General features: G+C 43.6%; 1 protein-coding gene across 2 annotated transcripts in view; it reads right to left on the bottom strand.

Annotated features, from left to right (window-relative positions):
* The window catches only part of ARFGEF3 (ARFGEF family member 3), a 184,107-nt gene that overhangs the window by 8,525 nt on the left and 154,308 nt on the right, over nt 1–21,274 (bottom strand). For both annotated transcript variants that reach the window (XM_030316441.1, XM_030316442.1), the window contains 8 exons: nt 20,302–20,446; nt 15,267–15,395; nt 13,191–13,367; nt 11,247–11,361; nt 10,228–10,330; nt 9,861–9,992; nt 7,495–7,616; nt 2,524–3,742 (listed from right to left, as the gene is read on the bottom strand). In XM_030316441.1, coding sequence (XP_030172301.1) covers nt 2,524–3,742; nt 7,495–7,616; nt 9,861–9,992; nt 10,228–10,330; nt 11,247–11,361; nt 13,191–13,367; nt 15,267–15,395; nt 20,302–20,446 — 2,142 coding nt within the window. The remainder of the gene's footprint in view (nt 1–2,523; nt 3,743–7,494; nt 7,617–9,860; nt 9,993–10,227; nt 10,331–11,246; nt 11,362–13,190; nt 13,368–15,266; nt 15,396–20,301; nt 20,447–21,274) is intronic.

Genomic DNA, 21,274 nt, shown 5'->3' with positions numbered 1-21,274 from the left:
CTTTCAAAATATTACTGCCTGTTGACAATGCACCTGGTCACCCACGAGCTCTGACGCAGATGTACAACGAGATTCACGCTGTTCTCGTGCCTGCTAACACAACAGCCATTCTGCAGTCCGTTTCTCCTTTCAAGTCATTATTTAAGAAATGCATTTCATAAGGCTCGAGGTGTTACAGTGATTCCTCTGCTGGATCTGGGCAAAGTAGATTGAAGACCTGGAAAATATTCACTGTTCTAGATACTGTTAACAACATTCATGATTCATGGGAAGAGGTCAGAACATCGACATGAACGGGAGCGTGGAAGAACTTGATTCCAACACTCATGCAGGACTCTGAGGGGTTCAGGACTCCGTGGAGGAAGTAACTGCGGTGTGGGGGAAACAGCGCAAGAATCAGAAGCAGAGCCGGGAAATGGGCCTGGATTGCTGCCATCTCATGATCAAACTTGAATGGATGAGGGGTTGCTTCTTATGGATGAGCAAAGCAAGTGGTTGCTTGAGATGGAATCTACTCCTGGGGAAGACTATTGAAATGACAACAGAGGATTTAGAAGATTACATACACTTAGTTGATGGAGCAGTGGCAGGGTTTGAGTGGATGGATTCCCATTTTGAAAGCAGTTCTAGTGTGGGTCCAATGCTATCAAACAGCATTGCACGCTACAGAGAAATAATATGTCAAAGAGTCGATGCAGCGACCTTTACTGTCGCCTTATTTTAAGAAAGTGCCACAGCCACCCCAGCCTTCAGCAGCCACCACCCCGATGAGTCAGCAGCCACCAACACGGAGGCAAGACCCTCCACCAGCAAAAAGATTATGACGTGTTAAAAACTCAGATGAGTTTTAGCAATGAAGTATTTTTAAAATTAAGGTATGTGTATATATATTTGTAGATATAATGCTATTGTACACTCTATAGACTACAGTATAGTGTAAACATAACTTTTACATGCTCTGGGAAATAAAAAAATTCATTTGACGTGTTTTTATTTTATTTTATTTTTTTTTATAATTTTTTTTTTTATTTAATGTTTATTTATTTTTGGGACAGAGAGAGACAGAGCATGAACGGGGGAGGGGCAGAGAGAGAGGGAGACACAGAATTGGAAACAGGCTCCAGGCTCTGAGCCATCAGCCCAGAGCCCGACACGGGGCTCGAACTCACGGACCGCAAGATCGTGACCTGGCTGAAGTCGGACGCTTAACCGACTGCGCCACCCAGGCGCCCCGATTTGACGTGCTTTGATATTTGCTTTATTGCAGTGGTCTGGAGCTAAACCTGCAATATCTCCAAGGTATGCCTGTACCAAAATCTTATTTATTCCTCATATTTTTAAAAACTCTCCTGCCTTCTCATAATGAAGAAACTTTATTTTATTTATTTTTGTGAGGAGGAGGAGAGAGAGAAGGGAGGAGAGGGGCAGAGAGGGAGACAGAATCTGAAGCGGGCTCCAGGCTCTGAGCTGGCAGCGCAGAGCCCGATGTGGGGCTTGAACCCATGAACCGTGAGATCATGACCTGAGCCAAAGTCGGATGCTTAACCCACTGAGTCACCGAGGCTCCCCTTATGAAGACACGTTAAATTATCAGTCTCTATAATGCCTAGCAAACTGGAATAGGACTACCATACGTCTCTGTTAGACTAGATTAGCAAAAGTCCAGTCAGAGATGATTTTTGTGGGTTCTAAAGTTTAGTACTATGTTCAAAATACTTTAGAGGAAAAAGAGGCATCTTGCAAGATTCATGCTAAGTCCAAATTTATGTTCGTCCTAAGAATACGGTTATGTGTAGGTTCATAGAACCCTAGGATCGAAGATCTTCTAACTTATGCCTGCAACAGGGGCCCGCAATCTAAGCGCCCAGAGTATTTTGAAAGGGCCCCTGCTCACTCTAGATTCCATTTCTCTTTTCCCATCTCATCAGTTCCTAAACTGAACAAACGCTACGGCCACCGTTTTCTTCTCAGGCCGGGTTGTTGATGCCCCCACGGAATTACAAACATTAACTATATAAAGGAACAGGAACGCTCCGAGCCCTCTAAGGAATGAGAAGTTTTGGGTGCTCAGAAGGGGCTAGCAAAACTTGGGACCAAAACAGTTCATTGGTAGGACCACATAATAACGCGTGCTCTGCCTGTGTCCTTTACATATTTCCTCAGGGCATCTTCAGACACACTCGGGACTCCATGCCAGAGAAGGTATGTTCACTTTAGAAGCTTTAGCTTCATCTCATTTATCCGAGTGAGCTCCAGATTCTCAATAATATCTCTTGGAACCCATAAAACCATCCCTGAAATTATCTAAGAATCAAATTTCAGTTTCACACAGCTAGAGTGACGCAGACAGATGCTGCGTCTGAGGCTCAGGCCGTCCTCTGACTTTGGAGGGAAACGGTCAACTCTCAGAATGCGTATGAGTGTTCTGTAAGGGGGGCGTGTCTGCGCTGTCACGGGGGACCCAGCCTCCCTCTTGCGCTGCCAGGCGCGCCTCCCCGCAGCCTGGGGCTGGCAGGAACCCACCTGGATCTGTGCCTCGGCGTCCCTCCCGGACACACTCAGGGAGCTCCCGGTGGAGCCAGAGCGGGGCCTCTTCTCCTGTCGCAGGAGCTCAGGGCCCGCGCTGAAGGAATGCCGCATCTGCCCTTGGTCTACCAAGTGCTGGGGACGCTGAAGCAGCGGGGAGTCCTGGCCCCGTGGACCCAGCGGCTCGCCCTTCTTCTCCGCTCTGCCCTCTTTGGGGAACGTGGGCAGGTTATGCTGCTGTTTCCTCTTTTTGTATTCAGTCATCAACTTGGAAATGGTTTTGTCGGCCGCCATGGTGTAGATTCTGTTCCCCGCGTTCTCCCACCATTCTTTCTTCCGGCTGGGATCCTTCTTCTCCACCTTGGGGCTGGGGGGCAGCAGCATGTCCCCGCTGCCGGCCCGCAGGCTCCCCGGCTCGCCGGCGTGATCCCGCGTCTGGCTCCGGTCGTCCTCAGAAGGCGTGTCTTTCCCCGAGAACCCCCCGGTGGATGGGGTGGAGGACTCCGACTGGAAGGACGGAAGGATGAAGAACGGGTCACTCTTGAAGATGGGAGCCTCCTCCACGCTGTTCTCCAGGTCCAGGTGCATCTGGATGTAGTTGGTGGACAGCTCCATGCACAGCTGGTGCAGCCTCTTGACCAGCCACACCCAGTCCGCGTTGCTGATGGGCTGGACACTTAGCGACGGCATCCGGGCCCTCCACTGCCTCTTCTCCTTGCCTCTCGGGGGGCTCACCTGGGCCGTCTCCTCAAAAATGTCTTCGTCTTCTGAAGAGCACTGCTGGGAGGAGTCCGTGCTCCTCTCGTCGTCCTCGAAAAGGACTTTCTTCACTTGCTCGGCCGTGATGGTTTCTTGGTTGGTGAGGACCGCGCAGACGAGCGCGTGGAAGTAAATGTTAAAACTCATCGCGGACTGGCGGTAGAGGTTGGCAGCGCCTCCGATCCCAGACACCTTCTTCAGCAGGCACTTCAGCCCAGGGCTGGTGTCGAACTCTCTGGCCGTCCTGTACGAGTCCAGCAGCAGGTCGAAGATGACCGCCAAGTTCTGCATGGAGATGTACCTGAGGAAGCCGGCCAGCTTGGCCTCGGGCACCTGGACCGTCTTCTCCTCCCCGGGGGAGGGGCCCTTGACGAACTCTTCTAACAGGATGTCGTACAAGTTCTGGAGCAACACTTGATGCGAGAGCAGGCTCACCACAATTTCCCTGAAAGAAACGCTTCAAACGAAAAGAAAGGGATTGATCAGTAGTCTTCGTTCGGCCGAACGTGAGGTTCTTTAAAGCGATTCGGATGTTGCACGTTTTGGAACGACGCGGGTGAAATGATAAACTTACTTGTAGTTTAATGCCTTCCTTTAAGAAGGGGCATTACGTGGTAACCATTTTCACCATGATTAATGGGATTGCTGATACTTTTTTAAAAATCTAGGAGCTATAATATTAATGTATTATAAAAACTATTAAATACAGGCATTTTATTTCCTTCATAGCTACGAGTCATGAAGTGTCAAACCAGAAAGTAACAATTTCTGGTCAATTCTCTGCATCTTAATCGCCTTTCTCCTCTGCCTTTGGCTTTTTTTCTCAAACTCCAAGACAGCAGCAATCTCACTGAAGTCTGGCTTTCTAGGGACCGCACTTGCTTACCAGGATTAACCGTTAATGCTCTAGGTGCCTATGTGTAAAAACTCCAGTGCTGCCAACACGTGAGATGGAGAAGAACCAAACATGTGCAGCATGAAGAAAGAGGTACTTTAACTCAAGCTTTGTAAGCCAAATTGAGGAGAGAAAGCAGCATTCACTCAACACACGCAATTCTCTTTTGTGCCCTCTCCCGCCAGCATGGCCAGGGGACTCCTTTGCGGGCCCCGAATGCTCTTTTGGATCTACGGAGATACCCCTCGTGTCAGCTATGTGGGATGGGGCGAATCCTCCCTAGACATCTAGCCAGGCCTCCTGGTTGAGAAGCGGGCACAACCCATCAGTCACGAGGACAACTTCCTCCTCGTCCTTATCAGGGCACAGCCCACATATGAGGAAGCCTTAGAAATGCCCTTTGGCGATGTGGCCTCTTCTGTTTGGTTGCATTCTTATACTAAGAAAACAATTTCAATTCCAGGTACTACCTTCAGCTGAAAACTTTAATTCCCCCACGTGGCTTGTGGTTTCACATTCTTTTCATTGCTCTTAAGAACTCCACGCAAATAGCTTATGCCATTATGTTGCAAACTGATTCCCGTGATGGGATAATTATAGCAAGACGGCAACTCTTATTAATAATGTTTATTTCAAAAATCCAACCATTACGTTATTATGTCTAGTTATGACCTTGCATGTAAAAATTACTTTTTTTTTTTTTTGTAACAGAAAGGAACACAAATGCTTCTGTACATTGAAAGGCTGACCCTGCCCTTTGTGCAGTGGTACACTGAGGGAACACCATATGCTCAGCAAAGATGGAAAGAATGAGCAGCGAAGAACCGTCACCCTTTCTAACGAGTCACTTAAGTAATTGTTTTGGTGGTTAAGCGCACAGGACACAAAGCTGCTATTTTGGCCATCTTAAAAAGTACAATTCGGTGGCATTAAGTACGTGCACAATGTTGGGTAACCGTCACTGCTATTTCTAGAACTTTTTCATCTCAAACTCAATACTTACTGCACAGTAACTCTCCATTCCCTCTTTTGATAAGTTAGCTAATTAATTTTTAATTTTTTTGTCCTCCGCCTGATAATTTATTAAAGGTATAGGAACCCCGAATATGCATTTTTCCGAAGAAGAGGGCTCGAAAAGCCACCAAATTGGTCTAATACTTTGTGTCTACAACTACAGGACACTAACTATAAGGGAAGTCCTGTCACCAATTACTCAAGTCTATACCCTTGTCTGTCTTCTTCACCACACTCTAAAGTCCCCAAGGTCCAGGGCAGTATTTTATTCAGCTGTGTCCCCAGGGCCTGGGAAAATGTCTGGTGAGAGGAGCACTCAGTAAGTATCCAAGACGAACTGAGTAACCAAAACTTATCGGTTCTAGGTGCAGGTGCCTGAACACATCACTGCCTGGACAAAATGTTCTCCGTGAGAAATGGCTCTGACGCTCCAACCCCAGGGCCCTGGCAGCCTGGACTCCTGAAGCAGGAACCACAACCAGAGGGTGAGTTTGATCAACCTTCTGAAGGTATAAACACCATAGCCCAGAGGACATGATCTATCACCTTCCCTGAGAACTGGAAAACCCTTCACCAGCAAACACTTAAAAAGAGGGTTGACGCAAGGCCACGTTTGAATTCTGGAGGATCTTTACCAACCGAGATCCCCCTTTTGATGCTTTAGGATATAAAATGGCTAAGTGTGCGTGTAAAAAAACCAGAAAATCCCTTTTAGGTTCAAGCTGACTGATGTAGCAATAAGAAAAGTGGCAGCAGCAATACTGAGGAGATCAAAATTTCAGAAAGATATCAAAAAAGCGACATAACTGTTTACAGATATGCAACTCTTAATCATCTTTTTAAAAAGACCCGGAGCAAACAAAAATCCATAGATGATTTTTCAATTTGTCCTACCCAAGCGTTTCAACCTTTTGCTCAGCATATAGTATACCCTTTAAAGGAGGGGACCGTGAAGTGTTCAGATGCCAAGTGCAAAGGAAAGTCCTCCTCCTCGAGTTAATTGCATAACAAGTGGCTGACTTAAGACACGCTAATGTCAGTATCAGCGATAAACAGATTCATGAAGTACTACTTCTTAAAGCTCTCACATTAGGTGGGTTGTGTAAAGCTCAGGGACGATCGATGCCCAAGTGATTTAAAAACTGCACCCAGATTTCTCTTTATTCATTATTATAATCTGAATTTGATTTAGGTCTTTTTTTTTTTTTTTAATTTATTTCCATGGGTGATTTCAATATGGACCTCTGAGGATGCACTGGACGGCATGCAAATGAACTTTCTTTAGGTCTAACTCCTCTTGCTCTCCATCCTGTGCTAAGTTAAGGTCTGTAGTAAGAGTCAAATCCAAGGATGCAAAGTGGCTCCACCCTTTTGCTGTGTCCCTGGGTAGGTGGCCCAGCCTCTCTGAATGTTTCCTCGTGGATAAAATGGGAGTGGAAATACCTAGCCACTGTATTCCACATATAGTGCTCAAACACTTATCATCATTACCATTCCTGTGTCGGAAGTTTAAAAATGGAAATTTCAGTCATGGCTATTCTCCTTCAAGTCTAGGAACAATAGTTTTCAGGCAAAATGATAGTATTTAAAAAAGGCAAGGTTCTTGGGGCAGGGCAGAGATCTTTCTGTCTCCTGACAGCTGTCTTGCTCGTAAGAAGTTGACGTATTTCTCCCTGAAATAATATAAATCATGCCTCACGTTACAATTTTCTTAAAAAAAAAAAAAAGGGTGTAATATAGTCCTAAAAACACACTGAGTTGTGTCCGCCCACCAACACCACTCATATGTTGACATCTGAACCCACAGTACCACAGTGTGACTGTATTTGGAGATAAGGTCTTGAAAATTAATCAGGTAGACCCTAATCCATTATGACTGGTGTCCTTATAAGAAGAGATTAGGACACAGACATACACAGAAGAAAGACCACGTGAAGACACAGGGAGAAGGCATCCATCCAGAAGCCAAGAAGAGAGGGCTCAGAAGAAACTGACCCTGCCCACACCTTAATCTTGGGCTTCTAGGCCCCAGAACTGTGAGCAAATACAGTTCTGTTATTCTGTTAAGGCACCCAAGTCAGCGGTACTTTGTTATCGCAGCCCTAGCAAATTAGTACATGTGAAATGTGGAAACTTTGGTGGAGAGGTGAACAATTTTCTGCGAAAACCTTGGCTAGAGGACTCTATGACTGTTTCCAGTATTCTCAGCCAAAGCTTGGACTACAATGAGCCAGAACGGGAAATGAATGAGCTCTGCTTGTCCTAAGTTCCCCACATATTTAGGCTGGTTAGCTGCTTACCTTTTCTTGGTATGTCCATTCGGCTTCTCATCGGGAGGCAGCTCAATAATGAGCTGACAGGACTGAGCGTGGTCGAAGTTGTTTGGAGTCTTTGGTGAGCACTGGGTGTCCAACATAAACACCTGCGAAGACATGCAAAGGTACAGTTCAGAGCCCCATCATCCTCGACCTGACTCCACCAGGGATTAGCTGGGTGGCCCTGGGTAAGTGGCTTATTCTTTCTACTCATTTTCTCACCTATAAAATAAGGTTGATATTGAGGTTTCCTACCTGGTGTGTTTGCTGAGAGAATTAATATGTGTATATTACATACACATAATGTTGGAACAGTAAATATTCAGAAGTTAGCGGCTGACGCTAACACTACTCACTACCTTTATCATGTGACAGTTCATTACACTCCAAGTAGCAAGTGCTGCTATTTAAGGTTAATTACGAGCGCGTAAAGAGGGGCTGTGTTGGTGGAAAAAAAAAATCTGATTTTGATGTCAGTTATATTCTATCCAACACAGGAATAAGAAATTAATTAGGACCTCCTGTCGGGACTACTAACGTGGACCTGCAATTCTACCAGACGGTGGGAGAAGTGACTAAGAAGATAGCAACCGCTTCCCAGTCCTGACCTCCGTGATCTCATTTCACATGACTTCACAGACCTTCGCTACCTCCCTTTGGAAATAGAAATAGTCTTAAGAAACTTTTCCTTTGTTTGCACAATTTAGAAGGGAAAAGTTTCTTATCAGATTCTCTGGGTTATCTGAAGGGTGGACACAGGAGGCACGTGGGAAACATCTGTATCTAGCGGTGTAATGATGTCCCATTAGACAAGTTATCCCATCAGAGGACCACCCTCTTGGCTTCTCTGTTACAGTGCCTTAATGCCGCAGCTGTCCACAACAGCCATGCGGATGTTAGTGGTTCTTCGCTGCAGCCTTATGACCTTTCTTCTGTTCCAGCCTCTGCGGACGGGCCATGGATGCTTCAGAGGGATGTGCTTTCTCCCTTCAGAACAGTACAACCGTCACGGCCTGAGGATATCACGAGTGTTGATGGCAGATGATGGGAGAAGCGGGAGGTGGAAGGTGGTCCCGCTATGTGAGGAGTGCTGGGGAAAGCCCTTTAGAAACCAGGCCTAGCCTGGAAACTTCTCCACTGATAATCGGGGTATCCTGGATTATTAATGTACTAAGGGGAGATTTTATTAAGAATTTGAACAGATCTTATAGAGAAACAGAGCCTCTGAATAAAACCCCTAATTCACTTTATTTTTCTAAGTAATTAGAACGTATTTATTCAATGATTGAATCTGACATCGCATATACATTTATAAAAATTGCTTAATTTTATTTATTTTTTATTTGAGACAGAGAGTATGCGTGGGGCAGAGGGATAAAGAGAGAGAATCTTAAGCAGGCTCCATACTCAGCGTGGAGCCCGACGTGGGGCTTGATTCCGTGACACTGGGATCATGACCTGAGACGAAATCAAGAGCCAGACCCTCAACCTACTGAGCCACCAGGTGCCCCATAACTGCTTAATATTTCAAACATACCACACACGTATATGCAAAATACCTTCTGTATATGAAGACATAATTTATATATGTCTGTTGCCATTACATGAGACTGTATTCCCCATACCCACTCACTATTATGAATATATGTAAATTTAGGAACAGTGCTTAATTACTGCTGGAAGCCCATGCAGGGTTTCTTGGAGGTAGACTGACGTGTTGCTCAAGTGTTTGGGGGCATACCTGTAGTCAGTGCTAATTCTGGAAGGCCTTTTGTGATTAACTCCCTGAGTCAGCAGACATTTACCAAGAGCCTTCTATATGCCCTGCTCTAGGGCGAATACACAGAACGTGCTCTCTGCTCCTCAGGAGCTCACAACCAACTTTTGTGAGTTCTTTGACATCTGCCAGAAGAAAAAGTCATTGGTACATGGTGATCCCTGCATGAGTAAGTATATGTTAATTTCACTTCTCAGTTACAGTCAACTGAACTGTGAGTCTGCAAATTATGCAACTTGTAAGTGCCATCCTTAGGCACTCGTCGTCTGGCAGTAACATCAATATTTAAGCAAATACAGATAATCTAAGCAGTCCAAGCAAGGCAAGTGGTGTATGAAGTGGAAGCGGCCAGTCAGAAAAAGGACTCTATCTGATCTGGGCGCTGGAGGACGCAACAAGCAAGAGACGGTAGAGACAATCCTAATGCTGTTGACTGGGTTAGTCATTCCTCTTAAAGGACGGTACGGACCAGGCGCAGAGGAACGACGTGTATGTCCCTAAGGGAGTGGAAAGCAGTCTGGTGATGTGAGACCATCAGGAAGAGGCTTCTAGGATCACAAGCCCTAGTCCTTACCTGCTGAGCCATGGCTCGAATGCGCCAGTACTCGGCCTCCGCACTGGGGGAGGAGGAGGGGGCGGCCACCCTCACCTGGCAGCCTTCCCCACTGAAGCTCTCCGTGCCGCTGTGGAAGCAGCCCAGCAGATCCTAGGGAGAAACACAGCAGACGTTCCCTGGGTGCGTCCAGGCCCCGTCCCGGAGCTGACACTGTCCCTGTGTCTAGGACGGAAGCACTGATCCAACAACTTCTCTCTCCCCCTCTGCAGGATTGAGGGTGAGACAGCCTAAGGGGAGGAGGGCAGAATCCGGGTGCCCGACCTGACAGGGGGAGGGGGCAAAGGAAGGCTGGACCCTGCTCGGGCTCCTCCTGCCCGCACTTTACCTTCACCGGCTTGAGCGTGGCGGAGAACGCGTCCTGCAGGGCACAGCACGCGAGCCTCCACATCTCCTCGGTGAACACGGGGCCCGCCGTGACGAGGACATACCTGCCCAGGGAAACAAGGAGATCCTGAATCTGTATGTTTGCCGTCACACGGTGTAAGGACTTACAGACGCGTGCACAGATTTATTCCATAACTTCCATAGCAGGTCTCACTGCCTCTCATCACTCCTGTTTTCCGCCTGTGACGTTCCATCGTCCTAACACTGTTCCTAAAGCATTTGACTTTAGAAATATCAACGGGTCCCCAGTGTAAATAGAGCAATGTTTAGGCTTGCATGCAAGACTGTATATATTCTGTGCTAGGTTTTCCATTCTAGCTCCATTTTCCACCACTCCTCTACAAAGGACAACCGAACTCACCCCCCTCTCCCCCCCCCCCGTCACTGGTAACTCTGATCTCCGTGCTCATGTTTGTGATGCTCTGCTTGTGAGTCCCCACCGATCAAAAGCTTACCGACCTCGGGGATCTGACCAAGTGTCATTAATACGAAAAGCCCTTGCTGACCACCCTGCTCCCCGGCCCTCCTGTCCCTTCTTGGCATGGAGGATAAGTCTTTACTGTTACCATTTTTCATGGGTCTCTCTTTGTTTTGTCCTTTAGAAAAGGCTATAAGCCTCTTGAGGGTAGGGATCTTGACTTCTTACCCAGTAGAATACCTCGTATAATGCCTAAGATGATAAATGTTTGCTGATTAAACACGAAATGAGGAATTATTAGCATATATAGGTGTGTGTGTATGTATGTATGTGTATATATATATATATACACACATACCTATACATGCTAAAATATATATATATACACACACCTATATATGCTAATAATATATATATATATGTATATACACACACACACACACCTATATAGTCATTTTTACCTACAGAAAGCAATCTAATTTCCTTGGATTTTATAATAAAAACTCTTAATTTTGTGGAGCGCCAGGGAATCTTTTTCTCACCTAATACAGGAGCAGCCCACCCTGGAGATGGTCTCTGTGGGCTTGGCCACACACGCCACCAGTAACTCAAACAGGTCCTTCAGCATCGTGTTGATCATGCTCTCATACCTGATGTCTACGGGGAAAAGTAAGACCACGATTTCACTCAGTAAAGGAGGGGGTTGAAATGGCATCTGCAGCGAAAGGAGGAAGTCCTATAAACATCTGTGAGAAAAGTTATTTTCTTGGATTTTTTAAACTCAATTTTAGCTTGTATTATCCATTTCAAGATGAAATATATGTGGTTTGCTTTCATGTGTCGGTGTGCATTCAAAGTTAAGCGTATAATTCACCTACTTTACTCATTTATTACTATTAGGCGGAATACAGCATCTACAGCCTGAAGAGTAGCTAGCAAAAAATTTAAATTCTTAAAAAAACAAAAAAGAGAAAAATGAAACGTATACATTCCTTATTGCTGATAGACTAAATTGAATTCAATGCTCTCAGCAAACAAGACCTCTCTTTTCTTACCACTTCTTGAACTTTTCAGTCTGGCACACTATCCCCAGACCAAAGGTGAGACTTCCCCAAGTCATTCTATTTGTCCAATTCAAGGGAATACATCTGTATTCTTTTCCCTCAGAGTCCTTGTGATGCCACAGATTCCATTTTCAGTAGGATCATCAAAGGTTCTGGGCCGTGCAAAGCAATGATCTAGATGAGAACATCTACCCCTAGGGACAGTTATCGCTTACACGTGGAAAAATCCACTGGTTTTCTTTCGCGATTGATGTTCTTTTTTGTGGGGCAAATTGCCCTTCAACTTAGTGCAGCTACCCACTTCTTATCTTTGCTTTTAGACTCTCCCTTGGGGTGACTGTCTCAGCAGATTTTATAACGTCTCTAACAAGGGAGTCTCTTACCTCACCTCTCCCTTTATAAAGAAAAGAGAAAGGCCTATAGAATTATTATTTTTTAATGCTTCTTTTGAGGTGGGCAGGGGCTGGGAGAGAAGGAGAGAGAGAATCCTGAGCAGGTTCCACACGGTCAGTGCAGAGCTGGATGCGGGGCTCGATCTCATGAACCTTGAGATCGTGACCTGAGCTGAGATCAAGAGTTGGGACGCTTAACCGACTGAGCCACCTAGGCGCCCTGGCATACAGAATGAAAACTTCTAGAGTTAACGGCGATTCTTCTTCTGTTCTCAAACTCCCAACTCTTCCTATGAAGAACCATGAGCAAGAATGTAGATTTCACAAATGGTGCTCCACTGGTACCACAGCTGACCTAGTTCCTGCTTCAATATATTATCTACCACATACTTTGAGATCTTTTTCAAAGTGCCACAGATATGAAGACACCTTACCCCCTACCCTCTTAAACAACTTCTTGCCTATAATTTAGGCCAGTTCTAAAATCTTATCTCCTCCATTTAGCCTCCCCAGATGAAGCAGGAAGATATACACCTGTCACTTTTTTAATGTATTCATTACATATTTGAACTTGCCTCCCCTCTCCTCATGCATAGACATACTAGATGGAATTTTATTTTTAGTCACATATGTACTGCAAGTATCAATTTTCATTTTCATCATCTACTACGAGAAGGTTGGCCCTGACCATATAATTCTATTTTTGTCATTTCTGGACAAAAATCATACACTGGGGGGGCACCTGGGTGGTTCAGTTGGTTAAGCAACTGCGACTCAGGTCATGACCTCGCGGTTCGTGAGTTCGAGCCCCGCATCGGGCTCTGTGCTGACAGCTCAGAGCCTGGAGCCTGCTTCGGATTCTGTGTCCCCCTCTCCCTTTGCCCCACCCTTGCTTGCTCTCTCTCTGTAAATGAATAAACATTAAAAAAATTAAAAAAAATCATACCCTGGTATTTATAAGCACATTTAAATGGTGACGCTTGCCACGAAAAGAAATCCTCAGCATGGACTGCTGTGGCACCATAGATACCTGAGTGTATAAAGCTTTGAATGTGTTCCACCACCAGCTCACAGGACAGGCCAATGGCATGCTTGAAATTAGCAGAAGCCACATCCCAGTACGAATGGTCTTTATGGCTACGACGGAGCCAAAGGGACATCACAGGGAGGAGAAGGTGAACCACCGCATAGATCCCAAACCCGGGTCCTGGAAGAGAAAAGTCAGCATGAGAACTGGGATCGCAGAGCTCTCCTGTAGTGCAAGGGAAGCTCCTGCCATCGCTTGGCATCGCCCGTCTCTTTCCCGGGCATCCCCTACCCTCTGAGAAGCTGCAAGGAAAAAGAACTTACTACTGATTGGGGAATATATGGTCTTCGGTGGCATTTTTCTTCCTTGTTTCTGATGATTTTACTTATGGAAGTGACACATGAATAAATTCATAAAAAAAAAATTCAAACACCGATAAAGCTATAAAGGATCACCTGATTGACTCCAGTCCCCAGATACGTGTGTATGTATCTGTAGGTTTGTAAGAAATACCCTTTAAAGTGTAAGTACATAGGTCTACATGAAACACTGAGAAGCACATTCACATGTGTTAGAGACCATTCGTTGTTAGCAAATTTAGGTATTCCTCATTTTGACTGCCACATTCCATGGTATGTATACACAGCAGTTATTTATCTGGTCCTTTACTGATGGACATTTAAGGTGTTCCTAATTTTTTGCTTTATACACAATGCTATAATGAAAATCCTTGTGAAAGTGATGGATTTTTAAAGTCTGATTACAAAAGTAAGGCATCCTATTTTCCCCCTTTTTCTAATAAACAGAAAACACATGGGAATACAAAGAAGAAAAAAACCTCACCCACAGAGATAATCACATTTTGATGTTTGACTTCTAGTCTTTTTGAATGTACACGTATATTTATAAATGCATAACATTTCATAAATTTGAGATTGTACTCCGTAGTATATATATTTTAAATATTCACACTCATTTTAATGTCTGCAGAATATTTATATGCTCTTACTAGAATTCACTTAACCCATGTAGGGTGTTCATAATTTTTTTGCTGTTCAATATATTTCACCAAACATCATTATCAAAATTAATAGCGAGACAAAATGTATATATGATTATCAAGTCTTCATCAGTTTATGATAAATATGAAACTCCTCTTACTACTAAGGAATTAACTAGTGGGTTCATTTGTGGTTCTGATTCTGTTTGTGAAAACCAAAATTTCTAGTTTCTTGGATCTTGGGAAAATTTGCATGTCTAAGTGTACATGCTAAATTTGGTTAATTCAAAAGAAGAAATAAATGCCCTCAGGGCCATTCTTTTCCTGTATTACTAAGGTACCAGGTGACCACTAAATGTCTTTTTCTAAATCTAATCACCTATGACTTTTATACATTTAAGATCTTGCTGTCTTGGGGCACCTGGGTGGCTCAGTTACTTGAACGCCCAACTCTTGATTTTGGCTCAGGTCACGATCCCAGGGTTGTGGGATTGAGCCCTGCCTTGGCCTCCGCACTGAGCATGGAGTCTGCTTAAGATTCTCTTTCTTTCTCTGCCCCTTTCTTTCCCCTGCTCATGTGCTATCTCTAAAATAAAAATAAAAAGATCTTGCAGTCTTAATATTGCATCTATATGTATGTATATGTGTGTATATATGTATATGTATTTGTATATATACATGGTTTGTTTATGTCACTGGAGACCCAGTGAGTCCCACTGACAGCTCTGGGCCAAGAGCATGTAAGATCCAGTCAAAGAGGAAGACTGTAATCCTGGAAAAGAGCAAAGCCAATACCCTTGGCCTGATTATTGTGGGAACCCAACATCTCCAACTAACTGGATAGCACACATTATTTATAAAGGGACTGCTGGGAAGACATGGAAACAATAACAGGACATATCTTAAACATCACTGCATCATAGCCATTCAACAAGTATTTACTGAGCATCTATTTTGCATGGAGCTCTGCACCGAGTCCAGGGATATAGCTGTGAAACAAGCAGACCCACAGAAATACCCTCCTAAAAAAATTACATGCATAAGAACTCCCCCCAAAAGACAGACGTAGAAATTCTTACCAGGTGTTTTGGTAACATCTCTCAACAGCTCAAAGAGTAAATCCAGGGTTGGTGGCTGATGCTGACGTGGACAGTTGGACACAGCTGCTGTTAGCTGCTCCAGCAGGATGATCCAGACTTCTATCAGCCCTGGAAACCAGAAAGCAGATCTCTGTGAAATCCATAATACAGAATCATCATAAGACCAAACTAAACATTGTTAGTTTAGCAATGTGCCGTGTGGCTGTGAGGCATTGCCCGGTGGGGTAGCCCGCAGTGTCCACAAGCAAGGACGGATTATGATTTACACGTTCTAACAAAGTCAAAGGGCAGAAACCCCCCAAATTTCTTCTTATTCCCCTACAGGAAGAAGGTGATATGGTAAATTCTATATTGAAACAACTGTCAGATTCCTTGGGAGCTGAGAGTACCAAAACACTAAAATATCCTTTTGCATCATCCAAGTATATCTTTACAAAAATTTGTTTTTAATGTTTATTTATTTTTGAGAGAGACAGACAGAGCATGAGTGGGAGAGGGGCAGAGAGAGAGAGGAGGAGACACAAGATCTGAAGCAAGCTCCAGGCTCTGAGCTGTCAGAACAGATCTTGACATGGGGCTCGAAATCATGGACCTGAGCTGAAGTCAGACACATAACCGACTGAGCCACCCAGGTACCCCTAAGTATATCTTTTTTTTTTAATTATTTAATTACAAATATATAACAAAAATTTGCCGCCTTAACCCTATACATAATTATGCATACAATTCAGTGGTATTAATTAAATGCACGGTTTTGTGCAACCGTCTCCACTGCCTATTTCCAAAACTTTTTCATCATCTCAGAAAACCTACACCCATTACACGGTTACTTTCCATTCTCCCCTCACTCTAACCTCTGGTGTGGGCTTTATGGAAAAACGGTTTGGTACGTCTTCAAAAAGCTAAACACAATGATCAGATGACCCAGAAATTTCTCTCCTGGGTCTACACCCTAAGGAATTGAGAGACTGTAGGCTGAAAAGTCTACTCTACTTTCTGTATGAATGTGCCTATTCTGGATATTTCATATAAGCGGAATCATACAGTATTTGTTTCTGTGTCTGGCTTATCTCACTTAGCATGATGTGTTCAGGGTCCGTCCACGTTGTCCTGTGTGTTGTGTCATGTTTTGTTTGTCTATCTGTCGAGAGACAAGGTATGGTTTCCACCTTTGGCTATGGTGAATAAGGCTTCAGTGAGCATGGGAGTGTAAGCATCTGTTTCAGTCTCTCAATTCCTTAGGGTCTAGACCCAGGAGAGAAATTCCTGGATCACCTGGTCATTCTGTATAGCTTTTTGAAGAAGCACCGGACTGTTTTCCATAAAGGCCACACCATTTTATACTCCTGTGAAGGTTCCAATTTTTCCAGGTCCCTGCCAATGCTTAATTTATCTCTTGTTTTATTTATTTTATTTTTATTAAAAAAAATTTTTTTTTCAACGTTTATTTATTTTTGGGACAGAGAGAGAGCATGAACGGGGGAGGGGCAGAGAGAGAGGGAGACACAGAATCGGAAACAGTCTCCAGGCTCTGAGCCATCAGCCCAGAGCCCGACGCGGGGCTCAAACTCACGGACCGCGAGATCGTGACCTGGCTGAAGTTGGACGCTCAACCAACTGCGCCACCCAGGCGCCCCTATCTCTTATTTTAACTGTAGCCATTCTAGTAGGTGTGAACTGGTACTTCACTGCGGTTTTGATTTAGATTTCCCTAACGACGAATGACGTTGAGCATCTTTTCATGCGCTGATCGGCCATTTGTTACATAGTTTGCCCATTTTTAACTTGTGTTGTCTTGTTGGGTTGTAGGAATTCTTTATATAGTCTCGATATTAAAACCTTATCAGAAATAGGACTTACAAATATGTTCTATTCTTTCGACTGTCCTTTCACTTTCTGGATAATGTCCTTTGATGCACAAAAGTCTTTAATTTTGGTGAAGTCTGAGCCATCCATGTTTTTCTTTTGTTGCGTATGTGTGCTAGTCTGTCTTCTTTGCTTTTCTATCATTCATCCCCTAGTGTCTCCTTTTTTTTTTTTTTTTTTTTTTTTTTCAATCTATACATCATTTTGAATTTACCTGTCCACATTGCACTTGGTGCTGCTCGCACTCTCTCGTCCTGTGTCCACGCAAATCACTGCCTGTATCGCTCACAGGCAGGGAACGGTGCTCACGGTATCAACAGAATCATAAGCCCAGGCAGCACACTTCTCAGTACACAACTCTTCTTTCTCCTCTTCAGATTTCATTTTTATTTTTTTATTTTTAAAAAATGTTTATTTATTTGGAGAAAGAACATGTGCATGCACGAGAGTGGGGGAGGGGCAGAGAAAGAGGGAGACAGAGCGTCCCAAGCAGGCTCTGTGCTGTCAGCTTAGAGCCCGACGCAGGGCTCAGTCTCACAAACCCGGAGATCATGACCTGAGTTGAAATCAAAAGTCAGAGGCTTAAGGGACTGTGCCACCCAGGAGCCCCTAAAGTTTCATTTTTAAAATAAGATATTTTTAGTGTTGTGCACTACTAGGCAAGGGAAAAAGCATGAGATTCTTTTTATTAGATGGAAATAATTTTAGTTTTGCCATTTACATAAGCACTACCTGAGCCAACACTCCAGTTCACCACTGCCTTTGGAAATACGTCAACCTGCAGATAGGATAACTGATATAGAGAAAGGACTCAGTTTCTCTAGCTTAATCCAAAAGGACCTAAAATAGAATACAAAAAAGCCCACTCTCCATTTTAATACTTCTAATTTTCCTGTGAAATATGACTGTATCAGCAGATGGTAGGTTTTAAATATGCCCATTAAATTGGGGCATCTGGGTGACTCAGTCAGTTGAGAATCTGACTCTTGATTTTGGCTCAGGTCATGATCTCACAGTTTGTGGGATTGAGCCCTTTGTTGGGCTCCATGCTTAGCATGGAGCCTACTTGTGATTCTCTCTCTCCCTCTCTCTCTCTCTGCCCCTCCCCTGCTCATGCTTACACGCTCTCTCATAATAAATAAACTTCAAAAAATTCCCATTGAAAAAATTACTTCCAAAGTTTTGAATACGCCTATTAATAGGAAGCAAAACCAAACCCATGGCCAATAAATAAAACCAGGTGACAAATGCTTATGAACCTCAAAATGTAAGCAGGTGTGAACAAGCTAACCTGCAGGAAGTTTAGAGGACAGAATCACATGTTATGCACCACTAGAAGGGGTATAACCAATAAAGTCCACATGGAAAACTCCATGGGACACTGGACCATACTTCTTTAACAAATGAATTGCAAAGGAGTGAAAAAGAGCTGAAGAGGAAAATCTAGAGATTGAAAGGGATTTAATAGACCTATCAGCCAAACATGTAGTGTGGATCTTATGTGAATCCTGAAAATTAACTGACATAAGAAAATAGGAAATGGTAACACTGAATGGATATTTGATGTTAAAGAATTATTATTTTTAGGTGTGGTCGTGGAATTAATGGTTATGTTTGTTATCTGTGAAGAACACATACTGAAACATTTTCAGATGAAATGCTATAATGATTTGATCTAAGACAGAGGAAGCGGAGGGAACAGAGGGAGGGTGTGTGTGTGTGTGTGTGTGTGTAAATATACAGTAGTTGAAGCTGGATGATGGGTACATGAAGGTTCATTATACCATTCTGTCTAGTTTTATCCATGTCTGAAATTTCCATAGGCAAAAAAAAAAAAAAAAAAAAAAAAGGAAATTATTGGCTCTTGGAAACCAAAGGAATAGCATCTAAGAATGCATTAATTTTTAAGACTAACTTAAAGCCTTTGCCTTTCTTTTCTCTGATCTAGCTATATTTCATATATAGTTGTAACTTTAAAGGCCTAATGAATTGATAACGTGGAAAACTTTAGAGAGGTGGTTGGCGGTAACTTATCCATACAAAGATGGGCTGCCTAGGAAAAAACAATGGATTAATGGTTTGCACAAATGGAAAGGGGATTCCTGACAGCGACCCTACACAAACCATGTACAGACTATATTACAAATAAACAATGTTAGTTTCTGTTTATAATGGTCTGGGCTGGAGCTTTAAGAGGCTAAGTACAAATTATTCTTAACTAATCATTAAATGAAACCTCTATCAGGCAACACCCAGCCTATTTCCGATATTTTCACTGTCCTCTCCATTATTCTTTCCTATGGTTCTTCCTTACACCTATTCTAAACTAGTGAGGTTTTAGTGTCTATAATCCCTATGGAAGACTGTCAATCCTCTCACTGCTCTCATAAGTGGATTTATAATAGAAAAAGAAAACAAAAATTAAAAACAAATAAAAAAGCAAATATAAAAAACCTCCCCCCGAAAGTCCTTCTGCAAGGGTTTGAAACAACCTGTGATGCATAATAGACTCCTTTAAGGACATAATTTCTATTTCTAGATCTAGAACAGGGCAGGGTTGACGGACTCAGAAGACAAGTGTGAGCATGAGTTAACCCATCTGAAAATGTCCCCAAGTTACTAGACTGAACTCCAATCCTCGGGAAATTACATGGGAACTAATTTGAAACACATTCTTTGAAATTATTCTTTTAATGAGCCTTCAGTTCCACCAACCACAAATAGATTCTCTCTTCAGTAGTGGCTTAATTTCCCCAGTCTCTAACCAAAGAGTCCTGCAGGGAGTAATTATATAATGATTGTGTTTCCTAGAAGGTATTAAAGACAATTACCAGCCAATTTAAGTACCAATGCAACCACATTCCAATTTACTAAATTATAGAGAATTCAGAGTTAGAAACTATATTTAGCGGAAGCTGCACTCTGTTCACACTGAGTTTCGATGGAAACTAAAAAGGATGGGTTTGGAGACGAGACATCAAATGATGTTTTTAAAGAGTCCATGGAAACTTTAGGTGGCCGTGTTCTATTAGAATTCAAAACAATAGCAACAGAAATGGATGATCATTCTTATGATCTGTAAGTTACTGAACTCATGACTTAAGCTTCTGGGAATATGAAAGTATTTCGGTCCAGTCAACTAACTTACCCGTGTCGTCATCAAAATCAGACAGGACTGACTCAATGCCATCCTCACTGCTAGCCGACTGCTCCTGAAGTCTTCGAGGCAAGCTAGCGAGTCGCCCGCTAAGGAATATTGGCTTCAACGGCATTTTGTAGATTTTGGCCAGTAACTAAAGAATGAAATATCAAATGTAATTGTATATTGGAAAAAGCTGCACTCTGGGTGTTAATGAAGAATAAAATTATATACCAGCCATATTCATGTTAGGGAAAACCAGAAAAGCTCTCAACGTCTGAAAGTTCTAAGGTTGGTTGGGATTTGGAGGCATCTATCCCATGGAGGAGGTGAGACAGCATTCAGTACAAACCAAAAGGTGGAGAAAAAGACTCTAGGGATACGTGTTCAGCATCTCAATTGCCTATGAATATTATAGACTTTTGTAAACCTTCCCAGGGAACCACAAAACAGGTCAAGAGTTTTTGCCTATGGGGGGAGTATTCTATGGGGCTCACTGAGGAGAGAGTCTATAGGTAAATGGGATACTAGACTTTGATTTCCCCTTCCCTTCAGTCGACGCCAAGGCACCGAGGCCAACAGTAAGTGGGGGAACGAAGGGTTGTGTGGGCCAGGTGGGAGAGAGGAAGGTAGAGGAAGCAGAACTGACAGACTGCCCTGGGTTCCACATTCCCCTCTCACTGCTATGGAGCCTGTCGCCCAGGAATCCGCATTCCTGGGCCAAACTCCCCTGGAGCCTCATGAATTAGAATTGTGCCTGCTGGGCCTGTCCTGTTCCAGAAGCCAGGAAAACAGCTGTGAGGGAGACAGAAAAAAATTCCTGTCCTGGGGGGTCTTATAATACTAATTTCGGACATAAAGGCTATAGAAACAATTAGGTGATACTAGAATGACCGGGGTATGTGGGAAAGTCGGCAGGGAGTTGGTTCATAGCTCTGGTCTCTCTGAGGAGGTGATGTTCCTGATGAGATCAAGAGAAGGA

Source organism: Lynx canadensis, chromosome B2 (genome assembly GCF_007474595.2).
Source record: "Lynx canadensis isolate LIC74 chromosome B2, mLynCan4.pri.v2, whole genome shotgun sequence".
Classification (NCBI taxonomy): domain Eukaryota; kingdom Metazoa; phylum Chordata; class Mammalia; order Carnivora; family Felidae; genus Lynx; species Lynx canadensis.
This window is presented reverse-complemented; position numbering and strand designations above follow the sequence as displayed.